Raw genomic sequence first — 17,879 nt, 5'->3', positions numbered from 1 at the left:
ATCATTATGACATATAATATTTCACCAATTTCAAAGTAATAGACCTTTGTTTAGAAATCACAATGGAAAAAAAGAATCGAGAAAAAAGTACAAAGAAAATTACATATTATTGTCTTTAATATGTCTAATTTATTTGATGCTTGTATGTAAGCCTAATTTCTAAAAAAAAATCTAAATAAATGACTCTGTATCTGTTAGCCTTTCTAATACTTGCTGTGGTTCTCTCTGAAATGAGTAAATGCAGTCTTTTTTACCAGACTTCAACAAACTTGACAAAATGGGATGTATGGTGGAGGGCGAGTCCAGACACACACCCTCAGGAATTGCAATTCTTTCTGCGTACAGTATTTATGAGAGGCCACTTAGAAAAACAGGGAAGGGCAGACTACATTGGTTCTAGGCTCAACCCTTTCTCTTCTGACTTGCATGAGCTGATTAAGTTGTTTGGCCCATGCTTTTATTAAGCCTGTGGATAACGAAAGGGGTGAGGCCCGGAAATAAGGCAAGTGTCAAGGTACCTCATGCAGTTTAACCATACACTGGGGCTCAGAGGAAACTTCTGATCTTAAAGGCAGTCACGCTAAAACCACATGTCCATATGGCTTGCCATCATTAGGTGATAATGACTTGTATCTGTACTCTGATGAATTTACCTGTGGCCCATCACATAGACTGAATTGGCTGACTGGAGTCAAGTCAAATGACAAATATCTCTGCCACACTCTTTCAGGAGAAAGTTTAATCTTGGCTGATGAGGTCACCTGTCTCTGAGATGTCTTTCTTAAAGAAAGCTATTTAATCCTTGTCATTCGTCTGGTTGAGTAGAGTATCCATCTTTCACTCACAGACAATAAAGTCAGAATGCTAAATACTCGCACTCATGGCTTTTATGAAATTCTCACCATTCCTTTTGCTGTACCTTGGCACATAATAAGGACGGTGAGGGCAGGATGCTGCTGTGTAGTCTCAACATGTTGCCATGAGCACAGTACATAGATGAGTGGCAAACTGACACCCGGGAAGCCAAGCTTTGTCATCTGGGTCACAGGGGTGAGAAACTGGGCTTTATGGATACGGTCTCTACTGTGTAAATTTATTTATTTTTAAATGGTATTTTAAAATAAAAGATTAAGAAAGCCTGTCAAAACTAGATAAGGGTAGGGAAAATACATTAGATTTTATTCATTAACTAAGTCTAGTGGGGTGTCCTAATGACTTTCCAGCTCTGAGCGGGAGCTTGCTCTTAGTCAGGAGAGAGGAGTCCAGTAAAATGTCCAAAATTATTGGAGCCCAATATTACTGGATTTAATTTTGAAATACTCTGATAGTTATAGTTAGTAAAAGTGAATGAAACCTTTCTATGTGTAGAGATGGCAGTAATTATCCAAATGACTGGTCTGGATAATTCTGACTTGGTCACTGTTATCTTTGTACCTGGAAGCTGGTTTGTATAAACTTGAAGAGTTCTTTTTGATCTATGATCCTAGAAGCATGTTGCTTAAATTACCAGCCCCCCCCAAAAAAAATAGAAAGCACAAAAAATTTAAGTATATTAAAGTTCTCACAGGAAATTTCTCAAAGTATAAATGTTTGAAAGCTTCCTGATTCTTCCAGAGTCCCGAAAAAGCCCCAGGTGGTAATGGTAACCTTAAACAAACACAGGAAAGATGAAATTACTATGAATAAAATGGTAAAAACTATCAATAATAGATATTAATATTTTACATTGTACTAAAATAATAAATTTTCTCATTCAAATGCAGACCATTAATTTGCTGGGAAGATCATGTTTAATCAAGTAGAGTACCATAAAATAATACAATTATTTAAGAATTATTATAATTTTTTAGCACTCACACAATATCAAAATACTAATAAGCATACTATATCAGTGGAAAAGTGAATTATTTAAGAAAAACACTTCTATTGTAAAAAATACTTTTTGCATTGTTGTTGAATTCTAACTTTAATCCATGGTGATCTGATAAGACACAGGTGGTTACTAATATTTTTTTGTAACTGTGGATGTTTGCTTTGTTACCGACTACGTGGTCGATTTTCGAGAAGGTTCCATGAGCTGCACAGAAGAAGGTATATTCTTTCCTATTTGGGTGGAATGTTCTATAGATGTCTGTTAAGTCCATTTGATTCATTACCTCCATTAATTCTCTTATTTCTCTGTTAGGTTTCTGTCTGATTGGCCTGTCCATTGGTGAGAGAGGAGTGTTGAAGTCTCCTACTATTAGTGTGTGCGGTTTGATGGCTGCCTTGAGTTTTAGTAATGTTTCTTTTACGTACGTGGGTGCTTTTATATTAGGGGCATAGATATTCAGGATTACTTCTTCCTGATGAATTGTTCCTGTTATGAGTATAAAATGTCCCTCTCCATCTCTTCTGATTGATTTAAGTTTGAAGTCAACTTTGTTAGAAATTAGTATGGCCACACCTGCTTGTTTCTTAGGTCCATTTGCTTGATAAGCCTTTTCCCAGCCCTTTACTCTGAGTAGGTGCCTGTCTTTGTGGTTGAGGTGTGTTTCTTGTACCCTAGAGGGGCTCCCTAGTGCCCAAGATGAGGTTCCCAGTTAGTTCCTTGGGCAGCTGAGGATTGGGAACCTGAAATGACCCTATCCTAGAGCAATACTGACGAATATCTTGCATATCATCATAGAATCTTCATCTGGTGATGGATAGAGATCGAGACAGTGACCCACACAGGAGCACTGGACTGAGCTCCCAAGGTCCCAATGAGGAGCAGAAGGAGGGAGAACATGAGCAAAGAATTCGGGACCACGAGGCGTGCATCCACCCACTGAGACAGAGGAGCTGATCTACGGGGAGCTCACCAAGGCCAGCTGGACTGTGACCGAAAAAGCATGGGATAAAACCGGACTCTCTGAACATGGCGAACAATGAGGGCTGATGAGACACCAAGGACAATGGCAGGGGGTTTTGATCCTACTTTATGTGCTGGCTTTGTGGGAGCCTAGCCAGTTTGGATGTTCACTTTCCTAGATATGGATGGAGAGGACCTAGGACTTAACACAGGGCAGGGAACCCGGACTGCTCTGTGGACTGGAGAGGGAGGGGGAGAGGAGTGGGGGGAGGGGGAGAAGGGTGGGAGGAGAGGGAGAAGGGTGGGAGGAGGGGGAGAAGGGTGGGAGGAGGGGAAGGGAAATGGGAGGCTGGGAGGAGGTGGAAACTTGTTTTTTGTTTATGTTTTTTTTTCTTCTTTTCACAATAAAAAAAAAAAGAAAAAAATATTTTTTGCAAAGTATCAATATATTAGTTTTCACCTTTGTCTGCATGATGGAATATTTTCATTTAGGTACTTAGTATATGACCTTATCTTTATCATTTTTATTCCTCTCCCTCTTTGAAGCTGCCTTCCAATGAATGCTCTTCTTTCTTTTCACAACCATTGAGCCCTGTATATTTTATAACTCCACTGAACGCCTGAAAGCATGGAGCATACAAAATTCAAGGTTCTGTGTCTTTTGTATATGACCAATCCCATACTGCATTCTTTCCTCTATACCATCAAACTACTGTTATTTGAAAAGAGACGGTCCATACACTGTTTTCAGTGCCAAACTGATGAGACGGGAATGATGGGGTCAGAAGGTCGTCCCAACATCAGGCATACATGACACCGAATTTTATTCCCACATGTATCAGAAAATGTTAATAGGAGTGGGAGCAGCTGTTTTTACCTCTGTTGGCATCCCTGCTGGTACTCCGCCTTTTCCACCACATTCAGTCACCCCACGGTTAGCTCTACTTTGCTCATACAAGGAATTTTAATTTTCTGTCTTTTTTATTATTATTAATTAATTAATTAATTAATTAATTTATTTGTTGAAAAGATTTCCGCCTCCGCCACACCTCCCATTTCCCTCCCCCTCCCCCAACTCCTCTCCCCTTCCCCCCACTCCATTTCCCCTTCTTCTCAAGTCTGAAGAGCAGTCCTGATTCCCTGCCTTGTGGTAAGTCCAAGGTCCTCCCCCCTCCATTTTCTATCTTTTTTTTAAAAAAAAAAGGAATATGCTAATATTTCAAGACATTATGTAATTGCAGAAAATGCATGGAAAAGCACTTAGTACTCCCAAAATGCAAGGCAACAGCAAAAGCTGCAGAATGCTGACTCACTGCTTATGGTGGCAGCCCCGACCATTAGTGCTCAGCATTTATTCTGTTTAAAGGCAGCAGGCCAAGGCGATAAGCCCCTTCGGCTCTTTCAAATGACTTTACTACACGGATCTTTCTAAATAGCCATGCAAATAATCTTGCTTTATCGGTTTGTTTTAAATCAGCATGCTAATGATGTGCAAAAAGGAATAAAAGTCAATTTTAGAAACTGAAATATAACACTAATATAACAACGTCCAATAATCAAGTTAAGGACATCATTGAGATGCCAAAAGTACAGACGTAAAATAGACATTATGTAGAAAATCAGATTCCACAAAGGGCCAGGGGATCAGCAATAATGGGTGAAGCAGATTATCTGTTAAATAAAGGAGAATAAACCTGAGCAGATTCACATTGAAGAGGTCACTGTCAATTTCTCCAACAAAATGTCTCAAGGTAGGCAGCCTCTTCTAACACTCCTAGTGTTCTTTTTGGACAGGCAAATAGTTTTAAAACATCCTCTTTATTACATCATGAGAAAAAAAGGAAAATAAGGCTGGAATAATAAATGATGATTGGCATCCATACTGGTGTAAGGATATTAGAGACTTAAAGCATGTTGTTCCAGAAGAATGTGTATTCAGCTCTCCACACACATATTCCCCATAATGAGAGCTGTGCATACTGAGGAACATATTGTTAAACAACCATTTCTCTTATTGCATCTACACGAAAGCAGAAATTCTGTTTCATAAGCATCTGTACAACGTTCCCATTATCCCCACACCCACATCACCCATCTCTCTTATTCTAATGAAGCTCCTGTTCAGGTTTCAAAATATTATCCCCTCTTCCTTTTAAGACTCCATCATTTTATATCTTCACATATATCCCACTGTTTTGATCTAACACTCTCCTTCTCATCTTGAAGTCTGATTTATGGCCTTGATGCCCTTCTTCTCCAATAAACCTCATTCTTGAAGAAAACAATAAATTAGGTATCAGCCTCCCTTTTGGACCAACAATTGCTGTTTTCTCATATTTTATTTAACCTGAGATGTAAAGAGATAAGGAGTGTGAGTTTCCCACTCATCTTGTATCTTCAGAAGCAGAGCCGTCATTTATGGTGTTGATTAAAACCATGTCTGGTAAGGTAGTGTGGCTATTGTCTTTCGTCCAAACACTTATAAGATAAAGGCAGGAAAAACAGTAGTTCTTATCACACACACACGAGCAAACACACACGTACACACACCCCGCAGAAAAAACAAAGAAACAAATAATAATCCTATGTCTAAACATTTGAAGATAAGTCCACAGGGAAACAAGTGTCTGAGTAAATATAAAAAGCCTGGAGATGAGTGGGATGATGAAGGTAGAGTTACGAACAAGGAAGAGGATAACTGGGGAGAGACAATAACAAGCAGAATGATTTAGAACCAGGAGATCACAGTATCTATGGTAGGAAGTCTGAGGATACTAATACTGTCCAAGTATCCCACAAGCTCAATAGAAGAACAAACGTTGCTTTAAAATGGGTCGAAGTTCAGTAACGAAACTTAGTGTTTAACTGAAATGTTTTGAATAATCTTAATATTGTCATTTCTGGCCATGGAGGCAAGATAACAAAAGGAGGGTCTGGAGAAAAAGCGTGAATGTTTTCATGAGACAGAGTCTCACTGCGTGGCTCTGCCTGGCCTGCAACTCCATGTACAGACCAAATTTGTGGTACTGACCACAAATTTAAGATATCCACCTACCTCTGCTTCTGCCGGGGTTAAAGCATGTGCCACCACATCCCACTTATACTGGATGCAAATGTTGGTACTGTGTTTAATCAAGAGAGATGCTGCTTCATGACTTAATGCAGCAAGCAGTTTGTGGAGAGAAGATGAGGTGTGAAAAATGAAAGCGCATCGGGGGAATTATTCACCTGTTACATCCGTTCACAAATTCACACTTGTGTTAAATCACACCTTCATTTCCTTCATTCATGTACTCCACTTGCTATTTCCTGAGTGCTTGCTCTCCCTAACTCTGCCTGTCCTGCATTAATAATACAATAATATAAACTATGATCTCTGATGCATGGAGATCCTAGTGTAAAGTGAAATGTCAAAATGTAGTAGTTTAGTAATATAAATAGGAGGAAGTCTATAATTAACAATGCTTTCTCCATTTATAAAATATGTTACATTATAATCATAGGTTATTATGTTATATCACTTCTTCAAGTGAGTTAAATAATGTAAAGTGAAAATCCCCACGATACTTTGGGAAAATATTTTACAGCAGTAAATTAAACTCTACATTTCCAGAAGCTTCCAACATGAAATTTTATTTATTTATTTATTTATTTATTTATTTGTACAATGTTCTGTTCTGTGTGTATCCCTGCAGGCCAGAAGAGGGGACAAGACCCCATTAAAGATGATTGTGAACCACCATGTGGTTGCTGGGAATTGAACTCAGGACCTTTGAAATTTTATATCCCTACTTAAGATAAGATGTATATGACTAGAAATGACAAGAATGGTTGGCTCAAGTCAATTAAATACTTGAAGAAAACAGCTTAATTGTTCATAAGTCCAACACTATTTTAAGATGAAGGAAGGGAATGCTCTCTGATCCTCACTGACAAGATGTGATATCTCAATAAATTCAGATGCTTTTTTTGAATATCGAAATTGTGTCTAAACAGAGATCTCTGAGGCAAGTCTCATTCTAACATTAGAGAAAAGCAGAAAAGTTTCAAACTGAAAATATTTGTGATAAATACATACATTAAGATAGATAGATAGATAGATAGATAGATAATAGACGAGACAAAAGATCCAAACAGAAGTTAGTTATATGATTATATGCAGACAAGACAGAGACAACTTTTTTGAAGGCAGTATTCCAATCAAACATATGTTTGACCTTATTGATATCTTAAATATTATCTTAGATATTATAAAAATTGCTATTCCTCCCTCTGTAATAATGGTATAAAGGAGTATTTTCCTGACTTACAAAATGTCTTACAAAGTGAATACGTTATATAGTTAAAATAAAAAGAATTCACTAGAAAGAGAGGTGAGAAAATATTCTAACATTCTTCTTGTTGTCTATTTTCTTCCTCCCAATACTGTGTGATGTTTTCCCTAACTCTTGCAAGCAGAACGAATTAAATTCTTATTTTTAATTTCTCTAATTACAAAATAGTGATTCAGTTTAGGTAACACCCTTTCCAAAGAGGCCATAGTGTATTGGGAAAGAAATAGCCAAGACAGCAGCAATTTCTGTGTGAGGAGGTATGAGATCATTAAAAAGCAAGACCATGATGTCACTTGCTGAAGATGGCAACCAAGCCCCGAGTTATCTGAAATTCAAAGCTCTCCTTGGCATGATGCTTCCTTATCATCTTGAAACCTAAACTTTATTCTCTGTTCTACTCAGAAACCCTGGGCTTCAGAAATGAAGCATTTTTTTTTCTGTTTTCCTGCAGAATTCTGAAATAAAACACTATCTTTGTCCTCTTGGTAGTGCCTACAGGATCCAGAGTGAGGAGTTTCTTGGGATTTGAATATGAGATTACTCCTTATTCCTAGAAGGGAAAGCCTAAAATATTCCCTTCTCTCCTTATTAACCAAGACTGAGTGGGTCCTTGCTGTGTTATTACTAATGCTACGTTTTTGTTTCATGTCAAAATTAAAGAAGATGCTGATCTCTTCATCTCCCTGGCAGCATTATCACAGGGCCAAGAAAAGATCACACTAAAACCACGACCAACGATTTAGAAGAGAGCAGGATGATAACCCTGTGTCATATCTGTTTTTAGTCAAAGGATACACCCCAAAGGAGGCTCTCCTGGTGGTTTCCCAGGATGGGAGCATGCTACATGAATAACTGTTGTGAATCTGTCACCATATGAACAAACATTAAAGCCAAGAGCTCAGTATCTACAGAATGAGAAATTGACTGGCGGTGAAGTAAATGCCATTTGGACAATTCCACACAATCTCTGCCATGCTATCACAGCCCCAAGACAAGGTCAGAGGAACACAGCAGGAAGTAGAGAAGCCATGCTTCCCGTAGCAGCAATGAACCTGGTCAGAAAAAAAAATGTATACCCCTGAGAGAGGAAGAGTCAGAGACCAATGGTTTTAATAACTGTGAGCACCATGTTTTGAAGGAAGGCAATTGCAGTTAAAATCTTTTAAATGTGCTGTTCCATGTTGTCTGAAAATTACTGACTCACAGTTTTATTTCTGCACATTAGATTTCTGGATGCAATTACAGGAGCACCTTCTAAAATTCATGAGCATTTTGTATTCATAGCAACTCACACACCATAACTGTCACACTAAATTAAATGGCTGCAGTATGCTTCAAAATCAAAAAATTTCTAACAGCCACGTGGACATGGATTTCCTCTTCTAAGAAAACTGTAAATTCTATAAATGACATTAATTGACACCAAACAGTAAAGACACAGGAATATTGCTTATTCAGTCTTACTACCCACAGTAGTTTGAACATCACTTGAATGCTTTCTGATGAAGTCACTCATACAGAAATGACTCCCATAATGCTATAACCGGTACACAACAAACAGCAGAATCTAAGATGAGCAGAAGGTATGAACTCCATTTGTTTGATTTTTCTGCATGTCACTGCTTCTAATCAAGAATCACCCTACACATACAAGTTAAGCAAGCACTAAGGTGCACAAAAAATTTCCAGTTGATTAATTGATTGGTACAACTAGTGAAAAATGAGTCTGAAAGTAAGTTTATTAACAAAAAACTTCCAAAACTATTTTGTTCATGAGAAAAATGAGACATCCTTGTGCCCATTTTCTCATTTATTCTACCTTATTTATTATAATATTTTATTTTCAAACACACAGTTTCACCACCAACTAAAGGAGGAATCAATTTCTACCACATCTTGCTACATTACATCTTTATAATTTATAATGGAACCTAGTACTCAAAATCTATGTATTAAAATTTCTGTTTGATGCAAATGGAAGACACCATTCCTCACTGGTGCCAGTTTAAGCATGGAATGGTTTTATGCAAAGGCTCTCTTACATTCAAGGACTTAAATAATACTAGAAGTCATAAGCAAAAGTTATACTCCATGAGCAATACTACTATATTTGTGCACCTACCAATTCGTGCATGGCAAAGCAACTCATAATTAGAATGAGGGGCATTTAAATGGTTTAAAACTATGAGGGCCTCAAATGTTATCACTGAAATCCTGAAAAATCCCCTTGATAGAGATGATTCATTTAAAGTTTGGTTATATAAAGGTGTATGCTGATAGAGAGTTTTAAGGTTAAAAAATGTATTTCCAGAAATTTGGAGAGCATTCAGCCACAAATAGGCTCACGTTTTCTCTAGCAAACCCTATTCTTTCCCTATTTTCTCTCAAGAGGTTTTTATATAATAATAAGTATTGTTATATAATAAGTTATTAATTTCAACCTGATTTCAAGAAATATGATGTTTTTATTTAGAAATATAGTATTCATGCACACATATGTATAGAACTTTATATACATATATCTACATATACAAAACTTTCATTATCCATTCATCTGTTGACAGATGTCTAGGTTAATTATAGTTCTTTGTTACAATAAATAGAGAAATAATAAATAATAAACATGGGTGTGCGATTATCTCTAGGATAGGGTATAGAGTTCTCTGGGCATGTGCCAAGGGATGAAATAGTTGGGGCATATGGTAGTCCTATTTTTAGTTTTTAATATGATTTATAGAAATGTGAATACAACCAGAATATTCAATAATAAAATGTTCCACCTTTTTGGATGTACTACTTCTATAAAGGTTCCATAATCCTTATGTAGTTACTGTAATAACAGGTGAAGAAATATACTTTTATCTAGTCTAATGAGAAAGGACTTGTTTTAACAAACTATATTTTTTAAACTTTTATAGAAATGTATTATATTTCATGGTATTAAAATAATTCTACATGAAGAAATATTATTGCATAACTCTTTCAAGTAAATTCATAGCATTTATGTATTTTATGGAAGAAGGGGAACTATGCACCATCTGGTAAATGCAAGTAATAGAGTTCATTCAGTAGATATCAATTTTAAGACAAATATTATTTTAGCTCTGACATGTGATATTCTTTACTCATAATAACTCATCCCATTGAGGTCTGCTTTTTTAGACATATCAATAAGAATGTGAAAATTATGTTAGAGGCACAAGAAAGCCTATATCAATTATTTAAATGTCACAGGTCATGTCGCTACCAATTTAATCAGTTAAATTTCATATTCTATATCATGATGCTTTACAGTATTTTATAGTAAATGGAACTTGAAATCTTTTTACTTCAAATATCAGTATTTTTGCCAGTTAAGTGGATAATTAGCAAAAATGTTTGAAAAACTGTTTATTTACTGTTGTCAGGGATTTAATAATATGTTACACTTCAATTCAATGATTTTCCATACGCTTAAATATTCAATACAACAAAGATGATCTGAAAAAGAGAAAAGATAAAACCAAAGAAATACAGATACAGCATTATGTGTAATCATAAAAGCATAAAACAACCTGAGTTACATAATAGAGATAAAAAAATTATAGGTCAGGGGAAAAAATAAAACTGCTTTTAAGACAGGATTAATAGCAAACTGTAGCCCATAAAACTTTTTACTGAGTCAACAATATAAACTTGTCAAAAAATGAACAGTTGTATTCAATCACAAACTGGTTAATGATGCAACATAATTAAAAATATATACACCGTTCGGTGATTTGTGAGCATCATAGAGCTCATTGCCACAAATGTAATGATACAGACAAAATATTGGATATATCTTTTTAATAGAATAAAACATGACATTTACAATCTACTGTCACTACAAAACAGTGAACTGTTTTTCAGTAATATTTTCTTTATAGATATGAGTAAACACTGAAGTCGTGAATGAATGATACAGTTATGGAATACAGAAGCTGGCAACATAGATGCTCTTAACAATAACACATATAAAAATCTATCCATAGTGGGAAATGATCCACTTTAAAATACTAGCAGAAAACCAGTAGTTGCTTGCATCAGCATGACCCAAGTCCCCGTGTGCTGCACTCACTAGAGAGACAATAGCAGGTGGAAGGAGTTTACATCAAAATCCTACAGGAGCACCATCTCATCTGGTGTGTCTAGATGATGTCTAGATGGTAGGTATGTCACCAGGACTGGACACTGCACAACTAGTGTGACATTGCTGAGAGAAGTGGGCACAGAAACTACTTACTGTTTTGTGTTTTCCTTTGGAGATTATAATATAATTACATCATTTCTCCCTTCCCTTTCTTCCTTCCAAAACCTTCCATATAAGTCACTTTGCTCTCTTTCAAATTCATGTCTTATTTTTCAACCATTGTTATTTTATGTATATGTGCTTGCATATATATATATATATATATATATATATATATATATATACATACATACACACAATATAACCTAAATATAACCTGCTCAGTTTGTATAATGTTACTTGTATGCATGTTTCCAGTACTGGCCAATGATTTAATTTTCTATTTTCTATAGACAAGATAATTTTATCATCTATAAATTACTGGTCAGTTGAAAAGAGGGTTATTTTAAAGAACAAGAATTGCCAATTGCCATTTTAAATTTTAATTTGAGTATGTTGTATGTTATGGGGCTTCCATTTGAGACTACAATTGATCTGGAATCATGCAAAAGCCGAACACATTCCACCACTTTTAAAACGAATGCAGTCAATCATTTTGACCTAAATATAACCGGTTTGTTTTTCTTTTACGTGGGCAGGTCAAAAATTTTGCTTACTTTACCACAATATTTCCTAAGCTCCGAGCCTTCAGTTTTTGCATGTTGTCATCCAAAATCATAACTGTAAGAAAAATGTGAACACAAGTCTGAACATGATTGTGAACACAACACTAACTCTCAAACGTCAAATATTTTCCCATATTTTCTAAATTCAATCCTAAAGTTTCTAGCTCAAAATATTATTTGTATTCCTGTAAGACCATGAAGATATATTGGTAAGCTAAAATATGTTTTATAAAAGTACAAATGGCCATGTATTTCACATGTAGCAAGACAATAAATTTCCTCAGGACCTTCCTAAAATAAATACATATATATAAGAACCCCACAAACTTCTTTTTATAGTTATGTCCACATAAGAATATTAAACATATGTTTATCTTTAATAAACTAAACGATGCAGATCAAAAATACAGCCAAATACACAAACGATAAAAACAAATATGCATTTGTGAGATGTAAATTAGAAAAATCTACATTTCTAAATATCATTCCAATAGTTTCTGTGATGTACTCATAAAATATGGAAAGTGTTTTATTAGCAAATCATGTGTCCACATTATAGTATATCAAACATAAACATGAATTATAATAATCTAGCTTCTTTTTGTAGAGTTTTTACGCTGCTCTCTTAGCTGCAGTCATCCTTATACACCTACAAGAATACACTTACACATGATTAAATTAATCACCTGGATCTTTTTCCTAAAAAAGACTTCCTTTCCTTTCCCAAAGTAGCTTGCTTCTTTATCATAATTCTATGTGTTATATTATGCTTTCAAAGTTCTGTATCACCATAAAAAGAACCTAAAATATGTCAGCCCTGCTTCCTCAACTAGAGCAGTTGAAACCATCCTCTGGAAACCACTGGCTTTCAGTCAATGACGAGTTCCTGTATTAAAGTCAAGCATCAAAGCTTAACTCTTTATTACTACTGGGTATAAAAATGGACCAGAAATACTAAGGGGAAAATGTGTTCAACATCTTCCACAATTGGCAGCCCCTAAAACTGTCTTAACACAAAGCCAGTTCTCTGATCAAAAAAAAAAAAAAAAAAAAAGAGGGTGACAACTGTTCATTAGAGGGATTCAGTAGACAGGACTTCACATTCCCATGGCAAAAGAAGTCTAGACTTTACAGAATAATAAAACAGATATCTGCCCTCAGTTAAAAGTCAAACATGACTGTCTAAACATGACCGTAATAAGGGCAACAGCAATAGGCAAGCTAAAGTGGACAGAGAACACTCATAAGGCTTCAATGCTATGTAAGAAACTATAGATAACTAAGCAAGCTGTGAGTTGAGAAATAGTCTTCCCCAAAGAAAAGCACATAAACTGGTTTCCCAATGCCAAATCATCTGCCCTGAAAATATACATAAATGTAACCTGTCTTAGTCAGGCTTTCTATTGTGTTGATGAAACACCATGACCAAAAATCAACTTGGGAAGTAAAGGGTTTATTTTGCTACAATTCTATAGCAATTCATTCTAAAAGGGACTGAGGTGAGCGACTCAGGAAGGTTAGAAGCCTGGTGGCCAGAGCTGATGATCCAGAGGCCATGGAAGGGTGCTGCTTACTGGCTTGTTCCCCATGGCTTGCTGAGCCTGTTTTCTATAGAACTCAAGACTACCACCATGGATAGCACCACTCAAAATGAGCTGGGCTCTTCCCTATTTATCACAAAGAAAACATTCTACGCATGGATTTTATGGTAGCATTTCCTCAATAGAGGCTCTCTCCTTTCTGATGACTCTAGCTTGTGACACGTTGAAATAAAACTAGCCAGTACATGACATTAATCAGATTGTCCCTGAAAACTGGGTTTTTCACATAAATGTAGTACACAAAATTGTGTACCATATGTAAATTATATATAAACCTTTATATGTTACCTACACACACAAACACACACACACAAATATATATATATATATATAATATATATATATATATATATATAGTCATACAACCCTGATGTCTCATTTCCCTTTTTCTACACTGAATGTCTGAATATGTATCAAGTTGGTCTCCCTGGCATCTCTGAAGTGTTTGCAGCACTAACAGCTGAGATTTCATTTTTAATTTTGTGTTGTAGTTCTTGTGTAACTGCTTGGTTGTATGACATCAAAATTCACCAGCCTTAGAAAGTCATACAATTATAATAGGCATTTAGAAAAATAAAAATTGAATGTTGAAAAGTTAAAAAAATGCAACTAAGGAGGGTAGTTACTTAGAATTTATTTGGCTATAATGGCCACTACTATAAATATAAAAGATCAATATTAGAAGGATATATTATTGCTGTATAAATACCATAGTAAAAAAATATTTCTTTAAAATCATTTACTCTCCAATAAGTTTTAGGCAACAAGATTCAAGAACCTTTTCAACATTCTTCAAAAGCGTCATGGAAGAAGCTATTGATGTTTTGTTAACAAAACATGGAACAAAGAAAACCACAGCGATTTCAATGTTCTTTGAAAAACTAAAGCGCTATATTACTATAGCAAAGATGTGAAGTATTTCTGTTTTCTTCAAGTTATTCATCTTTAAATACTTATTAATCTACAGATGAAATAATATGCATCATCAAAAAATGAAATGATAAATGTAAATACTGGGCACTCCACATGCCATAATTTCAAACCTATATCCATAAAAGACTCTTCAAATGATATTTAGTTGACTGTTTTAGTTATTCAAAGGAAGCCATTAGAAGAACATAGCATTCTTTGTCATAGCAAAAACTGAGGTATTCATTTGTAATATATGATATTCTTAAAATCAAGTACTCTATATACTAGGCAAAAAAAATCAAATTCACAGTGTACATTTTAAACTTACCATCATGACTTACCATTGTATCCTGGAACACACTTTCCTGCTTGCCCTGGTGGAGGTGTTTTGGAGTTACCCAATCCAATACATGATGCTGTTATTGGGGATCCAGTCTCTGAGGGGAAAGGTATGGCTTATTACGTCACTTCAGCATTGAGTTACATTTCTTTAATACTTGTGAAGTTTCTTTAATACTGGACCTGTTCACATATCCTTATACCAACAATAAAAATCAGAGAACTACCAAATACATTATTAAGAAAGGAAAGCAACAATATTTGGTGCATTCAGTTTTAAAACTAGATGATATATTTAGAGTAATTCATATGGTGCATTTCTTCTAAGAAAAGGAAGATGGTTGTGGGGTTAGTAATAGGACAGGAGATAGAAGAATGGAAAAGTACATAAGCTTGAACTTTGCAACAAAGGCTAAAAGATAAAAGAGCACTGGAATGATATTCCTCCTAGAGTCATCTAAAGTTATTATGTTGTTCAATATAAAGCTTATTTGTGTGTTGTATTTCTAGCAGGCTTAGCTTGTTGTCTCAAGAACCTGCATCTTAAGCTGAGGAAATGTATTAAAGGGTCAAAGCATTAGGAAAGTTGATAACCACGGGTCTAAGGTTTAACATACTAAGCATGTGTCCCTTCTATTGATAGTCAGTAACAAGGACTAGATGTTTCTGAGGCTTGAGAGTATTCGTGGATATCTTTGTAGCATTTATAATCTCATTTTTTTTTCAAAAAATGGCATTTTGTATCCATGAAATAATCATCTTATTTTTATTTCCCCAACCATACAATCAATGCAAAGAAAGAAATGTACATGATTGGATAGACAAAAGTGTTTTCTCCCTCGTAGTTTTAAAAACATAGTCACCTCAATTACTGTTCATAACTGATGGGAGAGATAGAATACCCTTGCAGGCTTACATGCTTAAAGAAGGGAGCATGTGAAACAGTGTCCTGTGCTGTACACAAATACAACCTACCGGGACACTGGGACACGGTAGAGAAGGGAACAGACCTTCCTAGGGACTTCTGTGCCTCCACCAGCACTTCAGCTGCTCCAATGAATCTAATTGAAAAAGTATTTGCTGTCAAATTTTGTCAAGATGGCCACTCTAATCAACTGGAGTTCAAACTCTCTAGAGGTTTCAGCAAGGTAAGACCTGTGTAGCTTGTTAACAGACACGTTTGGAATCCAAAAAAGGGCCAGCTGTCTCCAGTGCCTACCAAAGTCTAGTACTTGCTTCCTAAAATACTAACAAACAATCCCATAACAAATAGCAAAACAAATAAAGTGTAATTGGTACCATAATTATATAGGATTTTTTTAAAGATAGCTTCAGTATGCTGTCTTAGCTGGCCTGGAACTTTCTATGTATGTCGATGAAAACCAGGCTGGCCTAGAACTCACAGATGTCCTACTGTCTTTGCCTACTTGGCCCTTTGCACTAAAGGTATGTAACAGGGAGCCTGCCTTACTGTGGAATCTCACTAGCAATGTCAGCACTCTGGTCTTCCCATTTCACGTGGAAAAGGGGTGTTGAAAGATGGAAGAAGATAACTTTCCTTAAATGAAAATTTAGAAAAGGATTAGTAAGAAATCATCACCCTGCTCTGCATGAGAAGATAGCATACGCTTCTAAGATGCTTACGTTATTTTCTATTCATACTCTTTCAACTTTCAGCTGTCTTGGTATGGTGTTCCTGTTATAATTATTATTATTATTATTATCACTATTATACTATAGAAAGCACATTTTTCTATATAACTAATTTTACTCAGAATAGTAAGGATGCTGAAAAAGATAATCCATTTGATCACTTAAATTAGAGAAAGTTTATGTTTTGAACATTAGTGATTCAAATATCCTATTTAGAGAAACTTTATATTCAATTAGAGGATTATTAAAAGAACTGCGGCTAATGACAGGCATAGGATAGGATCCAGCAAAAGGCAGTGATTAGGACTGTCAGGGTAATAAGGAGTCTTAGACAGGAGCAAGGGGTTCAAAACACACTATTTATTCGCTAATAGTTTTCTGTTCTTGTAACTATGAATATCTTGAGATGCAACAACTTATCCTTCTGCCATAACATCAAGCTCACAGATGTAAACCCATCCTCATGAACCCACTGTAGATCAAGCTGTCCCAATGCAAAGCTGATTTCTAGCTGGAGAAAGTCCCACCTCCCACCCTCCAGGTTCCAGTCCTTAAATGCAACCCCTAAGCTCCCCTCTGAAGATCTGACAGCATCTGCTTCATGCTACTGATGCTATAATTAACTCCCTAGTTGTTATCTGGGGAAGCAGGAAATCCAGATGTCACATTCTGATTAGGAAATAGCCATATTAAATAAACCAGAACATTATTTTTTAAGCAAGAGAATTGGAAACGACATTTCAAGGAATTACTACAAAGATATGGAGAGTAAGAAGTGAAATGCTCCGCATGTTACTAGATTAATTTCTGTAATGAGACCCATTTAGAAAGCAGGAGGCCAGAGAGACTGAGGAATGTAAGGACTATCCATGGGTGCAGCTTTAATGTAACTGCACATAAAAGTGGAACACATCATTGAAAATATTACAAAAGGTTTTTGACAAAATAAAATATAATAAGTTGAAGCAAAAAAAAAAATCAAGTTGATGGTGGACATGGCAACCCAACAGGAAAAATAGAGTCCCAAGGGCAGGAAAAGAGTCAGAGACCTGTTCATTATCACAGGAGTCTCAGAAATATAAAAAGGTAATAGCTATAATATATATGCAGAGGACTTGTTATCTTCTGAAAACAACTGTATGAGTTAGATGTAGACATTTCCCTTTTTTGACCAGAACCAAACTCTTTTTCTTCTTTGTACTTTTCTTTTATGTCACTTGCATCATAAGGAATAGAACGGTCAAGCCCTTTTCATATTGTTCCAAAGAAAGATTTTCAGACAAGCAAAAGCACACTCCTGATGTTTTAGGATTTAGATTCCACTATTGAATTCAGAGCATCTTAAAACTAAATAGAAAATCACAGATTTTAGTC

At 35.7% G+C, this 17,879-nt stretch overlaps 1 protein-coding gene across 1 annotated transcript in view; it reads right to left on the bottom strand.

Moving 5' to 3' along the window:
• Acss3 (acyl-CoA synthetase short chain family member 3) overlaps window positions 1-17,879 on the bottom strand; it is a 154,552-nt gene that overhangs the window by 17,006 nt on the left and 119,667 nt on the right. The window contains exons 10-12 of the mRNA XM_041668440.1: window positions 14,855-14,950; window positions 11,992-12,055; window positions 1,566-1,647 (exon numbers count right to left, since the gene is read on the bottom strand). Coding sequence (XP_041524374.1) covers window positions 1,566-1,647; window positions 11,992-12,055; window positions 14,855-14,950 — 242 coding nt within the window. The remainder of the gene's footprint in view (window positions 1-1,565; window positions 1,648-11,991; window positions 12,056-14,854; window positions 14,951-17,879) is intronic.

This window comes from Microtus oregoni, unplaced genomic scaffold (assembly GCF_018167655.1).
Source record: "Microtus oregoni isolate MIOR12 unplaced genomic scaffold, Mior012 000001F_ref0000356, whole genome shotgun sequence".
Lineage (NCBI taxonomy): Eukaryota > Metazoa > Chordata > Mammalia > Rodentia > Cricetidae > Microtus > Microtus oregoni.
The sequence above is the reverse complement of the archived record's forward strand: the minus strand, read 5'-3'. Positions and strand labels throughout refer to the sequence as shown.